The sequence below is a fragment of the Pongo pygmaeus genome, chromosome 13 (genome assembly GCF_028885625.2).
Source record: "Pongo pygmaeus isolate AG05252 chromosome 13, NHGRI_mPonPyg2-v2.0_pri, whole genome shotgun sequence".
Taxonomy (NCBI): Eukaryota; Metazoa; Chordata; class Mammalia; order Primates; family Hominidae; genus Pongo; species Pongo pygmaeus.
The window spans coordinates 17,214,128-17,240,636 of record NC_072386.2 but is presented as its reverse complement, the minus strand read 5'-3'; the positions used below and the strand labels follow the sequence as shown (position 1 = coordinate 17,240,636).

Below are 26,509 nucleotides of genomic sequence, written 5' to 3'. Positions count from 1 at the left end.
ATTATTTTCTCAAGCATTCTGACACTGCCACCTTACTAACCATATTAGAGCCAAGTACAGAGTAGTGAGCAAGGTCTGATAATCTGCAGGTTTATTACTTTGGGCTGAAAAAAAATTTAGCTGATGTCAGTGGTCTTGCTGGGATCTCTCTTCAGAATGCAATTGGAGTGTAAACTTTCCTCTAGGTCTTCATTTGTGTTGTGTCTTTTGTAGTTCTCATAGAATAAAGTCCTTGGTCCTGGTATGTTAAAATTGGTAGCTATTGTTATAACTTTATATTTGTAGTGCCGTAAGTCATTTGAAAACACCAATGTCAGGAGGTATTCAATGTTTCTATGCTGGGTTTTCTTTAACAAGTCAAAATGTCATCTTGAAGGAGAGACAATGTGTAACCCCTATCTCCTACCCCCTGTAAATTCTAATTTATAGAATTTAAACCTGTTTCTATGTGTCTTCTTCCAAGCCTCATCTGTTCCCACAGGTAGACTGTAGGAATTGTCTGTCATGCCCTGGGAACCAGACACTCATCAGCTGGTCATGCCAGTCTCTCTTCCTCATCCCAGAATCATCAGTCAGCAAGCAAGGCCCCTCTCTTGGGAGTGAGGTTCTCCTGTTCCCTCTCATCCCCATCTGCCACCGCACGTGGCTGCTGTGTGGCTCCCCGTGAGTGAGGTGCTGCTCCTTCTCCAGAGGTGTAATTCATTTTCCATGAGACAGACCTCAGTATTTCAGAAGAGTAAGCCTTAATGGGGCCTTCACACATGTGAGAAGACTTCAGAGCGGAGACAAAACTTGAGTTGAGCCCTGAAGATAATAAATGATGAGAACTCACAGACAGGAGGGGCTGCAATGTCATCACGTGAGCGGTCAGGGAGCGTTGGTGCATGTATCCCACATTCAGGAAACAGTGAGAAGACCACTCCGATTAAAGGAGGAAGCGCATCTGAGAAATGTGTAGGGGATTCGGCTGTAGTGCAGAGAGTGACAGGAAACAGGTGATGGAAGGAATTGAATGCCAGGACCTGAAATTTGAATTTCAGGACAGGTGCAGTGGGGATCCATCGGAGCTGGTTGATATGGCTGTTTGTGTGACTTGCACTCAGCAATAGTTTAAAACCGTTTCTGCTCTGGTGATATGTAAGGTGTGTGTGTGGCTGGGGACAGTCAGTAAGTAAATATTGGCTGTAAGGATTAGTTAGGTCGTTAACATGAGGACCTACAGTGAGATGATGATCATGATAATGGAAAAGCTGCCATATACACACAAAAAGTACATAATCCTTGGCAATTTATTGGCTGTAGAGGGAAGATAAGGGTGGGGGCTCAGGACAGTGTACTTGTTGAGCATTTTTCAGTTTCAGGTGACCAAAATCTAAGATCAAATAGGCTTGAACAATAAAGGGAATTAAAGTGACCACTTGATTGAAGCCAGGCTGAATTTAGGTAATCAGATTCTTTCATCAGCAGTCTGCCTCTTTCCTTCTTGCGGTTTTATTTTTGTCTACAACTGGCCTCATTCTTGGGCAGCTCCGTCTATGCCGTAGCTTCAGGCATACCGTTTGCCAGCTTAGAAGCGTGACTGTTTTTCTTTATTTCTGTTCTTAGCAATGTTGAGTTCTACAGATATTATGCCTTTATTTGTTTATTCTACTCAGTAGGATAAGCTTCACAGGAGCAGAGACTTTTTCTGTTGTTTATGGTTATATCCCCAGAACATAGGGGAACACCTGGCATGGTATAGATTTTCAACAAATATTTGTTGAATGAATGAATGGGTATTTCTCCCAAGAGTTCAAGCCGAAAGTCCCAGGTTCTGCTCTCATTCAGCGTGGGCTTCCTGACCATACTGGAACCAGTCCTTTCCAGTAGGACAGGCATGGCGTTCAGTTGCCAGGCCTGAGTCGTGTCCCCGTGCTGGCCCCAGGTGGTAGGGTGAGCCCCCTTCAGACCCCATGGGGTGAGATGTAGGGAAGGCAGTGACTGAAGATAATCGAATGGAGATCAAGACCATGTAAAACAGAAGTTTTTATGTGGAAAAAAGTAGATTTTTACATCGACCATCACTGCTTATGTTCACGGTGAGTAAAATGTGCTTTTTCTGAAGCATTCCCTTTAGATAGCAATGCATAGATCAATTCAGATTTATAACAAGATGAACTTTCAGTACCTTCTAAATAAAGGCTTTATGTAACCTCTCATTAAGATAATGTTAAGGTACATTAAGAACTGAAAAGACAGGTGATAAAATGGGAAGAATGGAATAGCCCTGTATCCAGATGAACATCCAGACATGGCCTGAAGAAGGTATGGGCACTCCCTTCCCTGTTTGTGATTTGATTCCCGAGGCTGTCCTCCCTACTGACTCAATGTGTGGAATCAGAGAGAAGCCTGCTGCTGTGGAGTTAGTGAATTTGACCTAATCCAGACAGTCTGAGAAAGGACAGGAATCTTTTTTCTTTTTTTTTTTTTTTTTTTTTAGAACAAAGAGATTTTCTATACATCTGTGATAACACAGTAACCATCTGTTGAACTCTTTAATAGTAGGCTTTGTGTTTTTCTGATAATTCAAAGCTGGTTAAGGTGCCGTCCCCTCATATTAGCAGTTCAGCGGCCCCTTCCCCTCTCCTTCCATCCTTAGGTTCCACCGACACAGTGGTTAGCTCCTTTCACAGTGAGGAGCAAGTGCAGCTGCAAGCATGGGTAGAGCCACAGGCTGGCAGAGTGGCTTAGCATCACGAAGCCCTTCTCAGAAGGAATTGGGTATTTGTGCGATTCAAAGGGATGTTAATCCTATTTTCAGTGGAACTCTCTTGCATTTCCCCTAAAATATCCAATATGCAATTCCATATAAACAGTGTGTTCGTTTCCTATGGTCCTTGTGAGAAATGCCCACAAACTGGATGACTTAAAGCAACAGAATTTATTCTGTCATAGTCTGGAGACCAGAAGTTCCACATCAGTATCCCTAGTCCAAAATCAAGATGGGCCACGCTCCCTACGGAGGCTCTAGGGGGACATCCATTCTTCGTTTCTTCCGGCTTCGTGTGTTTGCCTGCATGCCTCATCTTGTGGGTGCCTCACTCTGGCCTCTGCCTCCGTTTTCACACCCTCTTCTCTTTTGTGTGGGGCTCTGCTCATCCTCACCTTTATCTCTCTTACAAGGGCAGTTCTGATGGTATTTAAGACCCAGCCAGATAATTCAAGATAATTTCCTCATCTCAGGGTCTTTGATCACATCTGGAGAACTTTACCTTCTGAAGTAACCTTCACAGGGTCCCGGGATTGGGGCATAGACATACCTTTGGGAGCCACTGTCAGCCTGTCCTAACACATGGTAAGATTCATCTCTGATAAAAGCATTCAACCACAAGTGCAGTATGGTTTGGTCTTTTAATAAAATCCTTTAAGTAATACTATAATGAATTTGGAGCTCCATCCAGAGATGCCAGGAGGTGTCCTCATTTGAATATAAAGCTCCTCCCCATAGGGTCAGTTGTCGCCTCTCCTTTCAGCTTTTCCCATTTTCTCTGCAGATATGGACAAAATATGAAATGATTATCTCAGAATTGCCATGAATTAGCAATAGACGAACTATTACCAAGTCTGACATCTACACTAGCATTTAAAATTGACCACATTCACTAAGGCATTTCCTATATTTTTATTTCCATGTGTTTATACCCAGGGACACCCATTGGTGGTCTGATACAAGGCAGGCTGCTCTTTATTCTATTTGTTTTGTTGTTAAGCCTGGTACATTCTCTCTCTTTTTTTTTTTTTTTTTTTTTTGAGACGGAGTCTTGCTCTGTTGCCCAGGCTGGAGTGCAGTGGCACAATCTCGGCTCACTGCAACCTCCGCCTCCCGGGTTCACACCATTCTCCTGCCTCAGCCTCCTGAGTAGCTGAGACTACAGGTGCCCGCCACCATGCCTGGATAATTTTTTTTCGCATTTTTAGTAGAGGGGGTTTCACCATGTTAGCCAGGATGGTCTCGATCTCCTGACCTCGTGATCCACCCGCCTCAGCCTCCCAAAGTGCTGGGATTACAGGTGTGAGCCAATGCGCCAGCCCTAAGCCTGGTACATTCTTTAGTAAAGCAAAATAACTAGGCAGGAAACATTGTTGATTCTTGATTGAACTAACTGCTGGCCTGTGCCATACATAAATATTAACTATGTGCCCCAGTCATGTTAGGTGATAGCACTTCTAGTGCAAAAAAGAGCATTAACCCTTTCCTTGTTCTCACACATGCCATATTCTTAAAAATCTGAAAACAGTGAAAAAATATCTAAAACAACTTTGTTTGCTTGCACTCTGATCCTTCCCAATGTTCAGATAGCAAGATGGAGTGAAGAGTGAAAGCCCCTTTGCCCTGGAGCAGACGGTGGCAGTGTGCTCCCCTTGACACCCCCAGGAAGCAGGCCACAGGTGCATGGAGCTGTGTTCACTGTGAAGTGGATTCAGCCTGATAACATGGAATCAATGCTGCCATTGAAATAAAAGCCAGGTGTAATCCTGCCCACACTCTATGATAGCCGTCCTACCTCCAGAGTGTCCTTTCTTCTTCCTAGACTGTAGTTTCTCGTTTATAGATTAAGGGTGTGGGGCTGGAATCATGTCTAGGTCCCTTCCAACTCTCTAATTGCAGATTCCAGGATTCTCACTGCAGATCCTTTGCATGTTACCATGGTGCTTGATTGCCCTGCCATGTGATGTGGCTTTTTGTGAGCATCTTTACCACTTGATTAGGGGGGAATCTGTGGGATAGCATTTTAGAAAAGTGAACTTCATAGAAGTTGCCATGTTTATAGTCATTTTAATGATGTGGATGAAATTTAAACTACCTTGTAAATAAAGAAAACGTAGACAATGGTGACGAATTCAGGGACTGGAGACATTGTCACATCCTTGTTAACCATTAGCAGTGTTTCCTTTAAAACAGCAGCTTTTTGCATATTAGCAAAGCGAGCATACATTGCTCATTGCCATGAGAGGTGACGACATGAAGATGGTGCGTCCTGCAGATACATTGATCCCTTTCTCTGTTTTCTCCTAGGGTTTTCCAGGAAACACAAATGCAGACAGTGTGGTGCACTACAGACTCCAGCCTCCCTTTGAAGCCAGGTTCCTGCGCTTTCTCCCTTTAGCCTGGAACCCCAGGGGCAGGATTGGGATGCGGATCGAAGTGTACGGATGTGCATATAGTAAGTGGCCTTTACTCCCTGTGTGAAATCAAGGTCAGCATGAGATTCTGTCAAAGCCAAACTGTAAAAGCCAATGGCGGCACGAAATGTTGAACTTGACTTTTTCTGTCTTTTTAAATAGCTGGGCAAGCAGAACTGGTTTTTATGGAAACACTCTAGTGTCTCCCCGTGACAATATGGACTGTAGCTACTGTCTTTTGTAGTTGAATTTAGTGGTGGACCTGAACTGAAACTTACCTGTCTTTAGATTCCCAGAGTTTAGCAAAGTACTTGCAGTATGGTAGGCTTGTAATGAAACGAATACAATTCAAACTAACAACAGATGATGCTGTTTTTCTGAAGCTGAGATGACACGCTGTCTGGGAAAGCAGGAGCGGTGCTGGGGACAGGGCGTGATTTCTCGCAATCTCTTGGTTCTCTGTGTTTTTCTCTGCTAACGTCCTCTTTTGCACACCGTGCTGTCGCCTCACTTGATCTTTACTTGGTGGGAACCTGTGTTTAGTCAGCCTCTTTTCTCACCTGTTCCTTGTTATAAAAGTGGAAAGGATGGGGCCGACATGAATATAACACAAACAAAAAGCCGGCCGTGAAATTATTTGGTGGTACTCAGTGACACAGTTGCCACTTGATGATCTAGAACATACTTGTATTCTTTCTTTACATTATCACAAAAATGTTTTAAATTATTGTCAAAATGGAGTAAAATTTAAAAATACTCCTGTATAAAACTGGAGAACAAGTCAAAGAGCAGCCTGGATGGAAATGTCTTAAGTGGCTTCAATTTGGGTCCGGCCGGATGTTCGTATCACACTATTTACACACAGTCACTCCCATTCTCTGCCTACTCACAGCTTTAGCCCTGCAGAATATTAATTTTCTAAAGCATGATAACAACGTCTGTCATTCATGTAGCACTTAATGTCTCGGATACTATTATTTCCATTTTATTACTTAACCCCTGTACAACCTAGTTCATTTCCTAACTCTGCCTCTGTTTTTTAGTGTTTACATTTCTATGGGGCTAAATATAATGGTGTTGCTTTACGAACAGTCTTTTTCCGTCCTCTTATTGTTCATCTCCTTCCATCCCTGTGTTTTCTGGGACCTATAACTGTGCTCTCTGTTTCAATGGCTAAGATGTCTGATATTTAGAATCTCTCTTTGATGCTGTGAAATTACCTTCTCCTCTCATTACTCTGAAACAACTTCAGATTTACTGACTTCAAAGTGGAACATGCTCTTTGATGGCGATTTGCCATTAGCTTGATGTTCCTTCATGAAGAGATATTACTCCAGTTCCTTGGGCTGGAGGTTAGTACCAGGAAGATCAAAGCCCGGTGCCTGATTCCAGGAAGGGCCGGTGGGCGGTGCAGCTGCCATGCAATCTGCTGGCACTGTTAACTTCTGTAAACATATGCTGTTGGCCATAAGGGACTCCTAGTAAAAAATCCCGAACATGCAGACAGATAATGTGTGACCACTGCTAACTAACTAAAAGTAATTCTTTAGAACAAGTGGACATCTACATTGTCTTTTTTTCCTTAGAAGAATAATTGTTCAAGTATGGTGATTTTATTTTTGTTGTTGACAGTAATACAATCCTTTATGACTTATGTTAATAATGGTAGTTTCAGTATTTTCCTTTGTATTTCCACTGTCCTGCTTGTTTTCTAGAACGTTGATTATAATGACTTTTAATATCCCTGCCATGCAGCATCTCTTCCCATTTATTTATTTATGTATTTATCAATTTATCTTTTTTTATTTTAAGAGGCAAGTTCTCACTATGTTGCCCAGGCTGGAGTGCAGTGGCTACAGGCACAATCCCACTGCTGATCAGCACGGGAGTCTTGACCTGCTTCATTTGGGAGCTGGGCTAGTTCACTCTTCCTTAAGCAACCTGGTGGTCCTCCGCTCAGAGAGATCACCATTTGATGCTAAAATTTGTTCAGACACCTGATCATCATAGAGCACCCCTGGGCTCCATCTATCCTCCACCTCAGCCTCCTGAATACCTGGGACTGCCCAGCCCTAGTGTTATTAGCTTTTCTACACTTCATTTACAATAATAGATTCATTATTCCTTTAAACTGTGTGTGTTTTCACAGACTCCTGGCTTACTCTATGCATTTATCTCTATTTCCACTTCTAGCCTGGGGATAGGTTGTAGGTTCTCCCAGAGTTGCTGCTCAACTGCAGAATAAAGCCATGAGCACAGATGGCCTCGGGCCCTTCTTGACAGCTGTATTCTCCTGGTTTTCCATGCACCTTTGCATGCTACTCTTCTTGCCACTCCTTAAAGGCTAACATTATCCACAGATTGGTTCTAGGTCTTTTATCCTGCTCCCAAGCTCTCTCTGAGCTTTTATCCACTTCCATGAGTTTTCAGTAGCATTTACACACTGGCTGATAACTTCCAAATACGTATCCGCAACCTACTCTGAGGAGTTCCAACCTCTGGTACAAACCTCTCTTCACTGGCCCTGTGAGCACTTAAAACTCAGTTGTCTATCTGCTCATTTTCCTTTGTCTTCCATCTTATAAAACGATACCAACAGCCACCTATTGACTGAAACCTGATTCTATCTCCTAAATGTTTTGAATTTCTTTCTCTCCCTCCAGTTTAGCCTAAATGAGCACCAGCCTCCTAAATCAGCTATTTGTCTCTGGTCTTGACCTTTCCAGTTTTTAGTCCACACAATAATCAGGATGATTCCTGGAAAAGCATGCACATTCGATTGTTCAAACTCAATTGTTGAAACATGCTTAAAGCCACACTCAAGACACTAGGATTGTTTCCCAGAGGCCTTAGACAGAAAAATAAATTCCCTATGCTGTACTGCCTGTCCAGGCCTTCGAGGGCATCTCTCAAGAACAAAGGGGAACTCCCAGAATCTTAGGCCAGAACCCTATGAGTCCTTGACGCATCTATCTCTCTTGCCATCCATGTCTAGCGAGTCACAAAATTCTGTATTCTTCCCTCCAAATTACACCTTGCGTGATTTCATCTCTCTCCAGCTCTACTACCGACTTAATCTAAACTTGGTGTCCCACAGATTATGGAAATTGCCTTCCAAGTTTAGGTCATCCTGTCTCTGTTGATAGCTGACTGCATTGTATTCTCCACACTGCAACTCAAGTTACCTTTTAAAAATGCAGAACTGATACAATTACGTCCCTGTTTAATACCATCAGTGGCTTTCCATTGTTCCTAAAATAACAACCAGACTCCCAGCAAGGCCTGAAGGAGCTTGTCCCTGAATAACTCTCCAGTGCCACCTCTTGCTGCCGTCACCTGCTACCTGTCCACTGTCAGTTGTATCCAGCTTTTTACTGACTCAAAGCCTTTACGCCTGTGGTCTCCTCTGCTTGAAATGCTCCTTCCCCATGTTCTCAACTGGCTATTTACTTTTCCTCCTTTGGATCTTAGTTTAAATGACAGTTCCTAGGCCCTCACTCTACATTTGGTTCCTCATTATAAGTTCCCAGGAAGCCTATAGTATGACTTCATGTGCTATAGTCACTTTTTGTAGTGTATCTGTATCTGTCTTATTAGAGGCCTAATTTCCTTTTTTCTCATTAGACTTCAGGCTACACTAGGCTAAGGTACATTCATTGCTGTAACATCAGCACCTAATACAGAGCCAGGAACATACTAAGTGCACCATAGCTTTGCATTGGGTGAATGAATGAATGAAGCAGTTCAGAAAAAAAGTCTGACAGATGATAATAAAATCTGAATAATGAATCTAAATTTCAGATATTTATTTCTCTCTTATACTAGCCATCCAGGTAAGGCAGGTATCTTGGAGATTATATTGTTATAAAGTGTAGTATTAAAAATTGTAATAACTCTAGTAAAAATAGCAAATATAAGATTTTACAGTTATGTTTCCATTCTTCCATCTGATATTTGATGCATCTTTATGTAGTAGAAAGGCAGTTATTAACACCTAGATATTCCAAGTGAGCAATCTGAGAAGCCACACCAAGGGCCGGCAGTGCAGGAGCTACAAATAATCACCAGAGACAGGGAGAGGACTCCAGTCCTCTGACTACCAATTCCATCTTCTTGATGGGTAGTAACTGCCGAGGTTTTATAAAGGATCATTATATTGATACTTGTTTTGATATATTGCTATATTTATTGATGGCAGCAGCTCCTTTTCTACTTTCAGAGAGACGACATCAAGCTGCATTTTATTGTATATAAACATTTAGTTTTTGATTCTGTGCCTTCCTCCTTTTTATCATGCCAGCTTTAATTATCCTCAATTTCAGAGTTCTTTAAATCACTCCACTTTCTTTGATATTAATGCAAAAAATAGAACGGTCCTCTACCTGTTTTCTCAAGTGGTTAGTCTCCTTTCCATCTCTTTAATTCCCAGTCCACTAGTGCAGATTTTAAGGGCTTACATTCCACTCCGTGCTAGTGTTTTAGTATTTTCATTAGATAACACTCAAACATGGCTTTTGTCTGATTCATGTTTCTGTTAAACTGAGATTGGGCTTCTATTCCTTTGTAAGTCATGGGCAATAATTCATGAAGAAAAAAGAAAAAGGTTAGTATTCAAGGTTGACTTCATAAATAACCAAGAAGAGCTTGGTTCGCCACTTTTTTTGTCCCTTAATGGTGGAAAATTTGGTGGGGGAGGGGGTCTGGGAGTTGTGGATTCTTTTTTAAAATTTTAATACTTGGAGCACAGCCCAGATAATTAACAGAATTCTAAAATGTTCTTTTCACGAAGATTTTTTTTATAATGTCCCAAGTGAAAATCATTTTTTATTAGTCACAGGTAATTCTTTATTCATGCATTTTCTGTTACATTTTCTTATAACTTAGTCTTCAAATAGTTTTATGTGTCATTCAGACTCTGTCTTACATAGCTATGCTATTACCAATCAGTCCTTTTCTTATTCATCATTCTAGCTTCACTTATAATTGGTTGAACCATATATTTGCCAGTTTTGTAGATCAAATACAGTTGAATATTTGCAGCTTCATCTGGATTAACTGAGTGCTGTCCTGGTTTCTGTAGGAACAACAGACGGCAAGTGGAGGTTTCCAGTAAAACAAAACAAATAGTGACTGGACAAAAGAAGCAAATTTTATTTTCTCCCTTCCAAAATTTTACCTGTCCTTGATTAGAATTTGAGACATGGGAAATTTTCATAACTCCTGAGATGGTCGAAGTTTGTATTTCTTCATTGGTGTTCTAATGAAATTAGAACTACCTACCTCTGTAAAGTTCCTTTAATTGTTCTATCACTTTTACATATACACGCTGTGCTCGTTTGCATCACTGGCACCAATTCTGCACCTGTCCCTTGCCAGCGCCTGTGAGTGGCGTATGCTTCCCTGCCCCCTGATTTTTGAGCCGGCCAGTGACTTCCTTTGGCTAACGGTAGGCAGAGTCAACTCTACAGTGTATCTACCGTCCTCCTTTGTGTCTACCATTAATAAGCATGCCTGACCTATGAATTCCAGTAAAATGAAAAGAGATACATGCTTTACATATTTTGAAGCTGTTTCATTAAATGCATATAGATTGGGAATTGTTTTATCTTCCTTAAAATTGATTTTTTGTAATTATGAAATATCCTTGTTTATTTCTAATAATACCTCCTGCCTGTAAGTCTGCATTCTCTGATGATAGTACTGTATAGCTATACCAGATTTCTTTTGGTTAGTGTTTTCATGGAATATCTTTTTCCATTCTTTACTTTCAAACTTTTTGTCTTCATATGTAAGGACTCTTTCTTTATTATTTAAACTGAATCTGGAAATCATTGAGTTTTAGTTGGTATATTTAGTCCACTTATATTAAATGTTATTACTGATATATGTGAAATTGTAGCTGACATGCTACTCTCTGTTTTATATTTGGTTCACTTGTTTTATACTCCTTTTTCTCTCATCTTCTTTTGGGTTAATCAAGTTTAATTTTTCCAGTTTTTCCACTATTGTTTGCTGTTCTAATTTTGTTCTCCTAGGTACTCGAGCTACTACTTTTATCACTTTCCAAACAATACTAGGATTTAAGTACAACTTATGTTAGTTAAACTCGTCCCACCGTGTGTGCTATGTTGACACATTTTAGTTTCATAGATACATGTGTATATGTGTACATATATTTTTAATCACAAAATTTAATATAATTTTTTTGGCAATCAGTATTCACTTGAATTTACTCACATATTTACTTTCTCTGCATTTTCATGCTCTTTCTGAATCAAATTCTTTCAGCTAGAAAGACCCCTTTTAATATTTGTCTTAGCCCAGTTCTACTGGTAATAAATTGTCATATAGCTTTTGTTTGCTTGAAAATTGTCTTTATTTTATATGAACTTCTGAAGGCTGTTTCAGCTTGCTGGAGAACACGGTCTGTAGTTATTTTCTTTCGGCCTTTTAAAGATGGCATTCTATTGTTTTCATGATATTTATTAAGAAATCAATAGGTAATTGATTTTTATCCTATAAGGGAAATGTGTATTTTTGTTCTGGTTACTTTTGAGAATTTATTCTTTGTCTTTGATTTTCAGCAGTTTTGCCTTGATGTGGCTATTTTAGTTTTTATTGAATTTGTCCTCTTTGGATTTCACTAAATTTCCTTTTTCTATGAATTGATTATTAGATTGGGTAATTCTTCACTGTTATTTCTTCACAATATTGCCTCTGTCTCGCATTTCCTTTCCTCCTTTCTGAGACTCCAGTTACATCTGTCTGAGATGTTTGTATCTTATTTTCTTTCTTTGTCTCTCTCTTCCTGCCTCCTCCTGCTTCTCTCTCTCCCTCTCCTCTTTCATCCTTTCTTTCTATTTATGCTGCAGTCTGGATATTGTGTACTGCTTTATCTTCTATGCTACTAATCAGATCTTCTGCTGTGACCAATCTGTTGTTGAATATGCCAATGAGCTATTAATTTTAGTTATTGCGATTTTCAGTTTGGGAATTTCTGTTCATGTATCCTAGTGAAATTCCTTATCTTGCTTTCTATTTTCCTGGAAATATTAATTACAGTTATTTTAAAGATTTTTCGTTAACTTCAATATCTGGATTATCTCTTGATCTTTTCCATTGTCTGGTTTTTGTTTCTGTTTTGATGTCTGATAATTTTGACTGAATTCTGGACATGTTGGACAGAAATTTGTAGAGGCTAGAGAAGAGCAAGTGATCCGCCAGTGAATCCCCACCACAGCCTCTGATAGGCTTCTAGGTTAGGCACAGATATTAATTCAAATAAGCATTTAGCTGACTCAGTGCAGCGTCTCAGTCCCCATGAGGCCTAGTTGGTATCTTATATCTGGAGTACAATGCTTCACTAGTCCCAACTGAGATTTGAGGGCCTTTACCAAAACGTTTTTTTGAAAATCTCTGAATTCTGCCATCTGACTCCTAATTATGATGAGTCTGCAGAGACCCCTGCTTCGTGACCCAGCCTCATAGCTGTCCTGTCACTTTCTGCTTGGCCACCTTGTCTCTTGCCCATTGCTCCTTGGGAGCTGACCAGTGCTTCAAGGGTAAAAGCAGAAAGAGTGTTCTGAGCTTGTCTTCTAAGATCTTTACATTCTCAAACCCTGGCAGTCCTAGTAGATCTTTAAAACTTTCAAGAAGATTATTTAAACTTTACTTGATACATATTTTCTACTTGTCCTTGGTAGGAAGTGTAGTCTTCTGAATGTTTGCTTGTCATAACTGAAAATATAACTACATTTCTTTTAATGCCATGGGAAATGTATTGAAGTAAACAAAGTGTATATAATTTTTTCCTATAATAATGTGTTTATAATACAATCTACTTAATATTTTGGAAAATTATTTTTCTGTAAAACACTGAAGTGCTAATTAAATTTCAACACATATTTTTTCAAAATAAATAAAGCTGGTCACAGTGGCTCATGCCTGTAATCCCAGCACTTTAGGAGGCCAAGGCAGGCAGATTGCTTGATTGCCCAGCCTGGGCAACATAGCAAAACTCCATCTCTACAAAAAATACAAAAATTATCTGGACATGCTGGTGGGTGCCTGTAGTCCCAGCTACTCAGTAGGCTGAGGTGTGAGGATCGCTTGATCCCAGGGAGGTCAAGGCTGCAGTGAGCCGAGATCATGCCACTGCACTCCAGCCTGGGTGGCAGAGTCAGACCCTGTCTCAAAAAAAGAAAAATTTTTAATAAAAAAGTAAAATAAATAGAAACTCAAAATAAGATGAAAAAGTAAATCCATGTCCATCAGAAATAAGTAAGTTGAAGAATTGGAATGTGAACCTCCTCACAGAGGATTCCAGACTCTGTGCAATCAACTATCGTTACCAGGGAATGGGAGAGAGAAAAGAGAGAGGAAAGAAAAGAAACAGAGAGGAAAGATCATGCATGAAAATTAAAGAGAGAGATCAAGGCCTTTACTGAGAATGTAGAACCGAGGCCTGTTTTCCCTAAGTTCCTCTTATTATGCCCAGAAGGAAAGAAAATATGTGAGTGAATAAAGGCAAATATTTCCTAGGAAAGCTTTGTGTATTCATTGATTGCAGGATTCAATATTCTTATCATCCTCCCCGAATTGATCTACAGAATCCCAGTACATCTATTCTAACTTATTATTATATTAAAATGAATCGTCACTAGTCTTTAGAGAAATAAAATCACAATGAGAAACCACTATACACCTAGCAGAATGGCTAAAATTAAAAAGGGTGGAAACGCCAAGTGTTTGGCAAAGATATGGAATTCTCATACATTGCTGGTGGGAAATGTGAAAATGATACTATCACTTTGGAAAACAATTTGGCATTCTTTTAAGCTAAATATACATTTAATATATAACTCAGCAATTCCACTCCCGTGTATTTACCTGGGAGAAATGAATGCATATGGCAACATAAAGGTGTATGTGTGAATGTTCCTAGCAGCTTTATTTATAAGAGTTTAAACCTGGAAACAGTTCAAATGTCTATCAGCAGGTAAATGGATAAACAAGTTGTCAAACAGTTGAATACCCCAAGCAATGAGAAAGAACAGACTGTTGATATATGCAACAGTATGTGTGTATCTCAAAAACATTACACTTAGCAAGGAACGCAGACACAAAAGAATACATACACGATACAATTTTATGAAATTTTGGAACTGACAAAACTAATCTGTAGTTACAGAATGTAGATAATTGGTTTCCTGGGTCTCGGTCTGGGTGACAGTGTTGGATGTTTGATACAAATGGCAATTAGTGAGTTGATATGAAATTGCCTACACCTTGATTTTTTGGCAATAACCTAGGTATATATATTTGTTAAAACTCATTGAACTGTAACCTTAAATTTATTGAATATAAATTATAACTCTATGAAAATGATAGTCGTGTTTCCATATTGGAATTGTGGTTTTTTTTGTTGTTTTTTTGAGAGGGAGTCTCTGTTGCCCAGGCTGGAGTACAGTGGAGCAGTCCTGGCTCACTGCAAACTCTGCCTCCTGGGTTCAAGCTATTCTCCCACCTCAGCCTCCTAAGTAGCTGAGATCACAGGCATGCACCACTACACCCAGCTGATTTTTTTGTATTTTTAGTAGAAATTTTACCATGTTGCCCAGGCTGGTCTTGAACTCCTGACCTCAAATGATCCGCCTGCCTTTGCCTCCTAAAGTGCTGGGATTACAGTGTGAGCCACTGTGCCTCACCCCATATTGGAATTAATGTTCAATTTATTTAGAGAGTAAACCTCTGTAATTTGCCCATTATCCTTGATAAATCATCTTGAAGCCTTCGTGTGCATCACAGCTACCTAGTTAGCTTATTAAATATGCAGACCCCTGGGTCTCAACCACCGAAATCCTGATTCCTGGTCTGGTTGAGGCTCACGTTCTAAAGTCTCCAAGTGATCACTCCTAGTTGTTAATCTGAGTGAGGGTGGTTGATAGAACACTTTAAGAAAATTTCTGTGGAATCGTGTTTTTTTTTTTTCTTTTGTAAGACATCAGTGTTTGCACCCTATAGAATCTTGCTGTTTTCAAGCAATGTTTTTCTCTCAATGTTGATGTTTCCCCTGAAAAGGTGGTGCAAGGTAGGATGGGGATGAGACATGCCTGTGCTTAGAATGACAGTGAGAAGCAGAAAAGTAGTAAAGAGAAGCCAGAATTAAGAGTACATTCTGGGTGTGAAAAATGTGAAAGTAGGCCAGGCGGGGTGGCTTATGCCTGTAATCCCAGCACTTTGTGAAGCTGAGGTGGGCAGATTGCTTGAGCCCAGGAATTCAAGACCAGCCTTGGCATCATAGTGAGACCCTCATCTCTAGAAATTAGCCAGGCATTGTAGTGCATGCCTGTAATCCCAGCCACTTGGGAGGCTGAGGCTGGAGGATCACTCGAGCCCAGGAGTTCAAGGCTGCAGTGAGCTATGAAGGTACCACTGCACTACAGCATGGGCAACGGAGTGAGTCTCTGTTTCTAATAAAAGTAAAATGTGAAGGTAAAATATGGTGTAAGGAAATAAGGGAAATAGCAACTCAAAATTACTTATGTCTTAGCTTTTCAGAGACGTCATACTTTGCAGTAGTCTAAAGCAAGTAGATTCCTTCCTTATCCTTTCTTAGAAGTCCTTCTGGACCAGATGCCTGTTTACAGAAGCATCGCTGTGAATGTGGCAGAAACAATCATATTTCAGGATTATATGACCTCGTTTCTAGACTGTGGGCTCCTTAAAAGTAACTCATTGCCTTCTGCATCTTTATCTTTCACCTAGCATATGGAAGGCTTGCAGTGAATATTAGCTGTATGAATGAGGACATAACACATTTTAGCAGAATTACTTCTGACACAGTTCTTCCTTGTATGACAAAGTTCTTCATCTACGAGAATTTGTATTTGGGAACTTTGTGAACACATCTGTCCTTAGCTTTTCCGGTATTCTTTGAGGAAGTGTGACAAAGACATTATAATTGTACCAATAATCTTCAAGTATGATTTTAAAACTCTCGTGGTCCTCTAACACAAGAAAATGAGATAGATATATTAATACTTCTGAGTAAGATTTAGGTCACCAGTGATTGAAGTGAGTCAGCCCAGGAACAAGCTGGCTGGCAGAGAAGGAGCTGTGTAAGTGTGGATGAATGGTTATAAATCTCTTTTTCCTGGTGGAAACTGAAGATTTCCTAGGTCCTTCAAAAATTAAATCTGCTATCATTTTAAGCTGTCTACTTTCCTATATATCCCCTATGTGCCATTTTAAACTCATTTCCACCTCTTTTTCTGCCCAGTGCCCTGACAATAATAATGAAGCAGTCGTTCACTGAGGGTACCCCATGTGCCCAGCACTGTTGTAAAAGTACAAATATTAACTCATTTAACCCTCACAATGACCTTGTGAGAGAGGAGTGTATGTGTTCTTACTTATGAGGAAACTGGGGCACAGAGAGGCTATGTAACTTATCCAGGATGGAACCAGGATTCAAGCCCACGCAGTACGTACTCTAGTGTACTAGAAAATGTAGCTCCTGATCTAATGGTGACAGACTAACGTGTCAGGGGTCCACATTGCTAATACTGATCGAGATTCAGCAATCAAAACTATAATCTTAATTAATAAAGCCAATAATTATAAACTAAATTCATATAAAATTAGAAAAGCACTTTCTGTTTTAAAACACAAGCTAAGTTTTCTTTATTCATTTTGGATAGCAAGGCTTTTATTCTGAAAACTTTGAGGAACGTTGGATTTTATTGTAAACGTAATAAGTGACATTAATTTTCCAGTATCCCACTACATTTCCTATTTATATAATTGAATTTCATACAAAGGATTTTCTCCAACAGGTTTCTGAGAAAAGATTATATTAAATGTGTTACTGGAATTGTTTTATTTTAGCGTATTATTCAAATATATATTGTAGGGGAATATTTGCATTGATTATGGCTAGGTAGGAGAACTGTTTTTTTCTTGAAATGGGGTCTTGCTGTGTTGCCCAGGCTGGGGTGCAGTGACCCAAGCACTGCTCACTGCAGCCTCCACCTCCCGAGCTCAAGCTATCCTCCCACCTCACCCTTCCAAGTAGCTGGGACTATAAGCAAGTGCGACCAGTCTTGCCATGCTGCCCAGGCTGGTCTCCAACTCTTGGGCCCAAGTGATCTGCCCGCATCAGCCTCCCAAAAGGCTGGGATTACAGGCATGAGCCACTGCGCCTGACCAGCTGGGAGAACTTTTCTTTGCTCTTGCAAGTGTTTTAAAATGCTAAAAGTATGACTTTTGTGGACAAGTGGGAAGAGAGTTTACCTTTTAGCATTACTTCTAAAGACCAAGACTTGAAATTTTGCTTCTGCAGTGGGAGGATCTTATTCAAGAGGGACTACATGGGAGTTGTCCCTCTCCAGTGCTGATCTTGGTGGGCTCATTATTGTTTCCATCCCAAACATCAATGCTTTCCATCCCAAACATCATTTTTTGTTTCATATTTTTATATATTGACTTCATAAATCATAGAATGTTTTATGATTTTTAGAAAGTTTTGATTTGCAATTCATTAATCTGCTTTTATTTTAAAATATGCATAATGAGCTATAAGTATATTCTTAAATTTCTAGATACAAGCACTAGCGATTACAATAAAGAAAAAATCAAGGTATTAGCTAAAGAGCAAGAGTTTCAAGGTCATTGCTTTATGTGTCTTTTACTTGATAAGTTTTTTACTATTCTATTTGCCTGAGGGAAACATTTCAGGAACTGTACTTCACATGCCTTAGAAGATCAATACTGCTGTTGGAGAGTAATAGTAAACATAGAATGAGAAAAAGAAATGTATAGGTTGCAATAATCCAGAAAAAACCTTTCAGGAAGAAAACTTTTTTTGTTAGTCAACTAAAAAAAAATAGCTCAAATATTAGCATTTTCTTTAAGCAACAAATAAAGACATGATTATAAGTATTAGGGCAGTGCTAAAAATGTGAAAGTCTGTAGTCGATCTTTTTCAAGTTTCCCTTAGTTCATGGCCATGGAATAATAATCTTAGATGTCTTCATTTACATTTGACAGAGTTTTGTTTTTATCATGAACATATAATAAGTTATGTAACAAGGAATAATTGTTTAGTTTACACATATTTTACTCAGAATGTGTTTATTCATCATGCACTTGATGCATTAATTCCTTGTAAGTACATTAACCCAATGTGAGAAAATCAAACTTCTAAATTTTAAAATGATATGTAAAATGGACAATTTTTGAAGTGCAGTTTATTATATATATTTCAGATAATGTGAATGAAATGGATAGCCATGCAAAAAGTACTAGTAATATTTTTGTGAAATTAAATATAATTAAACAATGCCATCTTATTGGCTTGAATGACATCAGCTAGTCAGCTTCAAATAGTTTCATATTTCACTAGGTTTTCATGCATCTTCGTTTATTAAATAAATATATTTTTCAAAGGACAATTGCTTATTTTTCTTTTTACTTTTAAAAAGAAGAGATTTTCTGGGTAATATTAATTTCTTCATGTGATTTTGACAGATACTATCAAATATTATTTTATATTACTGATAAAATGAAACAACTTGTTTTTTGATGAGCTGAACATATGTGACATTTATAGTGAATTTATAAGACCCTGACAGAGTGCTGAGAGAGTGTGGCAGCATTGGAGTTCTGACAAGCTACAGCAGAAGAACCAAAACAGAGGTGTTAAGGCTGTGCTCTCTCGACAAAGCATCCAAGAAAACAAAACCTCTGTGCCCTTGTCAGTCAGGGCTCTCCAGAGAAACAGAACCAATAGGATGTGTGTGTGCGTGTGCGTGTGCGCGTGTGTGTGTGTGTGTGTGTGTGTGTGTGTGTGTAGAGAGAGAGAGTTTTAAGGAATTGGCTTGCCTGATTGTAGGGACTGGCAAGTCCTAGGTAAGAGGTGATATTGCAGCTGGAGTCCAAAGGTTGTCTGGAGGCAAAATTCCTTCTTTCCTAGAGAACTTCAGTTTTCTTTCTTTCTCTTACAGCCTTCAATTGATTGGATGAGGCCCACCCACGTTATAGAGTTTAACCTGCTTTACTCAATGTTTACTGATTTAATATTGATTGCCTCTAAAAAATACCTGCACTGCAACATCAAGACTAGTGTTTAACCAAAAACTGTTTACCATGGCCTGGCCAAGTTGACACATTGCAGTACCTATTAGCAGTACTATTAGCCAGGGGTTGAGAAAAATGTTACATCAGCTCATTTAAAATATATTTATTACATGTCTAAAGCAGTATTTAATAAGTATGATATGTTTCTGTATCTTTACAGACAAAATCTTTAGTAAAGTAGGTACATGTGTAAGAATCAAGAGAAGCCAAAGCTACTGGGAATGAACAAAGGTATTTAAATTGAGTGACACTGATATTTAATATAAGAATGACCTTAAAATAAAGAATTTGTGTAGTGAAATACAACTTCTTTCCTGATTGTTTTTAATCAAACAAAATGAGAAGAAATGGGCTGCTCTAAAGATAAGAGCCATTGGGAGTAGATTAATAAAAGCATTTCTAGATGATGAAGTTTGAGAAAATGTTAGAAAAATCTAACAGTGGGTATTACATATATCAACTCATGATGCCAACAGAAAATATATTATTGTCAGTTGTTTCCTTCAATGAATGGATTAGAAATACAATGTGTGTCTGTGTGTGTGGTGTGGCATATTGATGCACACATTTTCAGTGTGCTACTGTATGACATATTTATATTTAGAATTGCTTTTTAATGTCTTCTTTCCTAGAATCTGAGGTGGTTTATTTTGATGGACAGAGTGCTCTGCTGTATAGACTTGATAAAAAACCTTTAAAACCAATAAGAGACATTATTTCTTTGAAATTTAAAGCCATGCAGAGCAATGGAATTCTACTTCACAGAGAAGGACAACATGGAAATCACATTACTCTGGAATTAATTAAAGGAAAGCTTGTCTTTTTTCTTAATTCAGGTAAAAAAATACTTGAACTTTTATACCGGTAGTTAAAAAAAATCTGTTTACATTTGTGGGTACTCAGTCTTTTCACAGTTAGATAAAATGACCATATAATTCATCATCTAAACCAGAACACCTTTAAGAAATAAAAAATACACAAGTGATAGTTACTCTGGGACAGTAAGTGCAAAGTAGAACTGCAGTGAACAAATGTAAATGAAGGTTTAAGAGCATTACTAATGGATGCATGCAATACATACATATCCTAAGTATGATTTCTGTAAACAGCATATATTTTGACAAACTGTGCAAGATCACCATACGTGTGTATAATATATATGTAATATATGATTATCCATATCATAAAGACAAGAATAGATCATTATAAAATTATGAGATAATGCTGATAATGAGGTTCTAAGAAAGAAAATATTTGCAATGTAATTACAAATGTCATGAGTAATAGAAAAAATACTAAGAAAAATTTCAACAAAGTGTAGAATTGAACTTAAAAAATATAAAAACAGGGTAAGGATATTGTGTTTAAGATAGGGAGAAAGTGAGAAAACAACTCTGTAAGATGGAAAGTTGGATGCAAACTGTGATGCTCAACTAAAAAAGGGAAGCCGTGATTTTGGACAGAAATAACTGTTTTTTTCTTTCTCCTGTAAGACAATGCTGAGCTGTCTTCCCCTGTTGCTCCTGTGACCCTCACCCTGGGCAGCCTGCTGGACGACCAGCACTGGCATTCCGTCCTCATCGAGCTCCTCGACACGCAGGTCAACTTCACCGTGGACAAACACACGCATCATTTCCAAGCAAAGGGAGAATCCAGTTACTTGGATCTTAATTCTGAGGTTATTATAGATACATAGTTTAAATTAAATATAACCTGAAAAAGAAGGTAGCTGCATAGAGAAATGCCATTTTATAGTAATTCATAACTAAGTGACTAATAGTAATAGGTATGTCTGTCCTGGTACTATGAAACTGTTTATGCCTTCTAATAGGTCAGTTTATTATAATAGATCATCTTTTCCACCTTGAAAAGAAGTTAACAGTCAGTGTTAGGTTTAGGAAATCCACAAATGCAGAAATATCAAGGTAGCAAGCAATGTTATTAAATGTACTCATTTGAATACATTTCATTTGAAGTTTCATCTGGTATGTTACACTCGTTGTTTGACTATGCAGATTTCTGGGGGATATTTTTTCTCGTCTTGGTGCAATCCTCACCAACATAGCATTATCTAGGATTACTTTGAGAAGTTAACAAGATACACACCAATAGATTTATTAAATAACAAGAAAGTCAGATGCTCACATATAAATAATTTCCTGATATTTTTTAAGTCATTAATGCTTTTTGCAACCCATTGCCCATATGTATCTAAGCTACACTGTTAAATAGCATCTATTCTTCCAGTCCTTCACAGGACACCTTAAAGTGTATGAAGGATCAGAACAAACCAGAAAAACTGTGATATTTACTGGCATAAGTGGCTTTGGCATATAATATTAAACTGAAGATCCTAGTCCTATACCAGATTATTCAGTTTTATTACTTTAATTTAACCATGTAATAGCAAAAGATAATATCTAATGCAGAGGTTGGCAAACTATGGGCATCAGGCCAAGTTTGGACATTTTTTAAGTAAAATAAAAAGCCTGTTTTTGTTCAAAAGAGAAGGTTTTATTGGAACATATTCTCTTTCTTTATGTATTGTCCGTGGCCACATTGGTACTTCGTGTCAGAGTTGAGTGTTGCGAAAGAGATCATATGACCCACAAAGCGTAAAATTTACTACATGGCTGAAAAATTTTCAACATGGTAGAAAATGTGTGTTGACTTCTTCCTTTTAAGTTTGTTCAAAACTGTCTGGTGCCAGAAATAAAGGTATTAACAGCTGCCATTATGATAGAACACTTCATTTGGAATAAGCAAGCATGCAAATATAAAATAATGGGAATGGATCTGTGACAATTAGTACTAGACCTATTAATTATAAATGCTTTAAACACGTAATCAGAAAATCACTAAACAATGTTATTTATGTCATTTTTCTTTCTAAGATCAGCTTTGGGGGAATTCCGACACCTGGAAGATCACGGGCATTCACACGTAAAAGCTTTCATGGGTGTTTAGAAAATCTTTATTATAATGGAGTGGATGTTACTGAATTAGCCAAGAAACACAAACCACAGATCCTCATGATGGTAAGGAAGCCTAATGGGAAGGAAAGAAAAAAGGACATTTTATTTTTTGCATTTAAAAATTATTCATGTGAAGTCTCCATTTCATCTAATATTTTAAGAATCAGTTCTTACTTTAACAGCTGCCCATGTAATATAGTAATTTAGTTTTATTTATTTATTTTTTTTGAGACAGAGTCTCCCTCTTGTCTCCCAGGTTGGAGTGCAGCAGCGCAATCTCAGCTCACTGCAGCCTCTGCCTCCCAGGTTCAAGCAGTTCTCCTGCCTCAGCCTCCTGAGTAGCTGGGATTACAGGTGCCCGCCACCATGCCCAGCTAATTTTTGTTCCCTTATTAGAGACGGGGTTTCGCCATGTTGGCCAGACTAGTGTCGAATTCCTGACCTCAGGTGATCTGCCTGCCTTGACCTCCCAAAGTGCTGGGATTACAGGTGTGAGCCACCGGGCCCGGCCAATGTTTTTTTTTTTTTTTTTTTTGAGATGGAGTCTCTCTCTGTTGCCCAGACTGGAGTGCAGTGGCATGATCTTGGCTCACTGCAAGCTCTGCCTCCTGAGTTCATGCCGTTCTCCTGCCTCAGCCTCCCGAGTACCTGGGACTACAGGTGCCCACCACCATGCCTGGCTAATTTTTTGTATTTTTAGTAGAGACGGGGTTTCACCATGTTAACCAGGATGGTCTCGATCTCCCAACCTCATGATCCGCCCACCTTGGCCTCCCAAAGTGCTAGGACCACAGGTGCACTTTTTTTTTTTTTTTTTTTTTGAGTTGCAGTCTTGCTCTGTCACCCAGGCTGGAGTGCAGTGGTACAATCTTGGCTCACTGCAACCTCTGCCTCACGTGTTCAAGCCATTCTCCTGCCTCAGCCTCCCAAGTAGCTGGGACTACAGGTGTGTGCCACCACACCCGGCTAATTTTTTTTAGTAGAGACAGGGTTTTGCCACATTGGCCAGGCTGGTCTCAAACTCCTGACCTCAGACGATACACTCACCTCGGCCTCCCAAAGTGCTGGGATTACAGGCATGAGCCACCTTACCCAGCCTAATATAGTAATTTTTATTATGCATAAAAAGTTATAAAGTAAATATGCCTCATGGGACATAGTTGTTTCATTTTTATATGAAATAAAATAACTTTCTATTTTTACATGGAAATCAGAATTCATATATCTCACGTGTTTTTGGTGTTGTTATCCACAGGAGACCAATTATTTTGCAATGGCAATCCCTAATGATCTATTCCCTAATCAACTGGAAATACTTCCAAATCAGTTAATAAACTTCTTTCAATGTTTAAAGTTTGAAATATCTAAGTTGGGGTTAAAGGGAAAGCTCATGTTTAGTTGTCAGTGTATCTCAGCAGCACATCATGGGAATATTTATTCGTATTGTTGTAAAAATGTTTTCTTTCCATAATGTTATGTGCTGGAGGAGTTGGCTCATGGGTTGCAGGACCAAAACCTGAAAATATCTCTGACTGTGTGTCACCAGGCCACACAATGAATACATCACTTAGGTTAGCATGAGAAAAAGGGAAAAACAGCTGTGAAGCCCATGAACTTTCCAAGAAGGTAAAGGAGAAAAAAAAAAAAAAGATGGATTTGAAGTCTTAAGTTTTACTATGAATAGCACCCTGCTGAGATCATAAAAATGAAAAATACCATCAAGATACATGAAAAAGGAAACACCAAAGGGAAGAGTGATAACAAGGCTCCACAGAGCACAGCTTCCTTTGACAAGATGAAAAGGAAATGAAAAGAGGAAGGAGATAAATGGAACAGCCCTCTACCTAAAGTTTCTGTCCATGGAGAAACTGACATTTAAGTGCTGCTCAACAGGAAAAAGAAAAAAGACCTGGTTATTGAAGTTGGCTTTGTTGGAGATGCGTTACTCAGATACAGATACAAAGATGGGTTTGGCCAATGGGCATCCGTGTCAAGAAGCCTAACCTAACACGTTCTGAACATTAAGCTACCTTTTATCTGCCAGTCCTTGGTGTTCAGAAGAATCCCTCCTCCTCACCCTAACTTCTATGGGGCTATTTCCAAAGATAACTGTCATTGAAGTGAGTAAGAGTGAGTTGGGCCTTATGACACAAGGAGACAAGACTATTTGAGGACAATAGACACAGGTTTTCATATACATTTCATGTTATTCTGAGTTACTGATGGGTTCACTGATGGAATTATTAATTGAGTATAGCCAATAAGGAGAACCACAATTAAGCTGGTATCTCTGGGTTCTGGATATCATCCTCAAGAAAACTATTTACTAATTACATTGAATGAGGTTATTAAAATGTGTAAGTTTCACACAAAAACAAAAAGACAATTCATTCCAAATTGTGCATATGGATATATAATGTTAATTATGGGAATTCCATCTTAAGAATTACTACAACTCTATGTGTTCTGTATAAAAACAGGAAAATAATTGTTCCAATATATAAAAGGAAAACATTTAAAAATGTATTTTGTTGGCAGAATCAGTTGCCAGAATTCATTCAGTCAACTAACAAGCACTCCTCTGTGGCAAGAAGCCCTCTTCTCTGTTGTAGCAGGCAGCTACCCACCTAAATGATGAGGTCAAGAAATAAGCAGCTGATAAAAAGATAAAAAACGTGTAATAGTCCAGTGATTACATGTGTACTATGGATCAGCGCCAATTACTTGTAAGCTTTTGGTATTTAGTTCGTTACAGCAAATGTTTTCTTTTTTAAATTTTCTTCTGCAAATGTTTTCTTGTAATGAAAACTATTTCCCATTTAGCAGAATTACAAAAATAGTCAAGAAGAAATGTTCTGATTGATGTATACAGTTAGAATGTATATTAAAGATTATTATAAAATGATAACTGAATTATATCCATTTCTAAAGTATGTTGGGACAGAATTTTTTTAAAATATGATTCCGTTTTGAAAATTGTTTTACCACTGGATCAGTGTGGTTCTTAAACTTGGCTTTATCTTGGAGTCACCAGAGGAGATTCAAAAGACACCATTACCTGGATCCACCTCCAGAGATTGGGATTTTAAATGGTCTGTATCTGGATTTTAAGAGCCCTTCTGGTGATTCGACTGTTTAGCTAGGTTTGAGAGCCACTACCCTAGATTATCTGTCCTGCTCCAGTAACATTCTTTTTCTAAAATCATTTATAGTATATTAATAGAAATAAATCCATGGAAATTCCAAGTAAAATCAGAATTGCTGGGGTTTAAAATCTCTGGAACTGAAATTCCTATGTGTGAATGATGCCCAAGAATTGCTTATTCCTTTCACCAGCCAAACAAAGCAAAACAAACAAACAAACAAAAACCATTTAAAAACCTAGTAAGATGTTGACTTACCAGATATTAAAGCATACTAAAAGCTTCTATACTAGAATCAGTATGGTAGTGGATAGGAACAGAGAAGTCAGTAGAACAAAGTCAAGATCTCAGAAAGATCCCAGTTTATGTGCAAAGTTGTTAGTAACAAGGAATGTGGCTCAATTCAGTGGAACAGGGATGAATTATTTCTGAAATTCTGCCGGAACAAACAAGTGTCCATAAGGCAGAAAATAAGCATGATCACTATCTTATACACATTAAGAATATGTAAATTAAAGAGGATGAGAAACAACCAACAATCTTAAAGAAAATCTGTGAGATTGTATGTAGGACCTAGGGTAGTATGAAACTTTCTTAACAAAGATTGGAAACTCAGAAGCTGTAAAATACAATATAGACATAATTGACCATATAAAAACATCAATGTTTTCTTGCTAAAAATACTATATGCAAACATTGTATATAACTATTAGATCTGAAAACCATTTGAAAGGCTGTCAAATATAACTTTCCAACAGCTGAAAATATGACCCATACAAATATCAAATAAGCATGTGTCAAAGATTTAGTCAATTCATTAATGAGGGTACCAGTAAAATAGTAAGCTGGTTCAAAGGAGATTTTGAGGATTGTGTAGAGAAGACCAAATGTTGCTCAGGAGAAAGACTGAGTATGAAAATGTCCTGTTATTTGCTGTATCCTCAGGGCTAGCACAGGGCCTGGACAATAGCTGGCATAGATTAAACTCCTGTTGAACTAAAATTATATTGAGACTCCTTTACTAATGCTGAGAAGTAGAGAAGTGGAGAATTTCTCACACACACACAGAAAGGCACATGGGTGTCTGCC

The 26,509-nt window shown here is 38.5% G+C and overlaps 1 protein-coding gene across 1 annotated transcript in view; it reads left to right on the top strand.

The window, feature by feature from the left end:
* Positions 1-26,509, top strand: part of LOC129044583 (contactin-associated protein-like 3) — a 141,982-nt gene that overhangs the window by 12,323 nt on the left and 103,150 nt on the right. The window contains 4 exon segments of the mRNA XM_054502590.2: positions 5,057-5,204; positions 19,935-20,138; positions 20,796-20,980; positions 22,197-22,340. Of these exon segments, the coding sequence (XP_054358565.1) occupies positions 5,174-5,204; positions 19,935-20,138; positions 20,796-20,980; positions 22,197-22,340 (564 nt within the window). The 5' untranslated portion in view covers positions 5,057-5,173.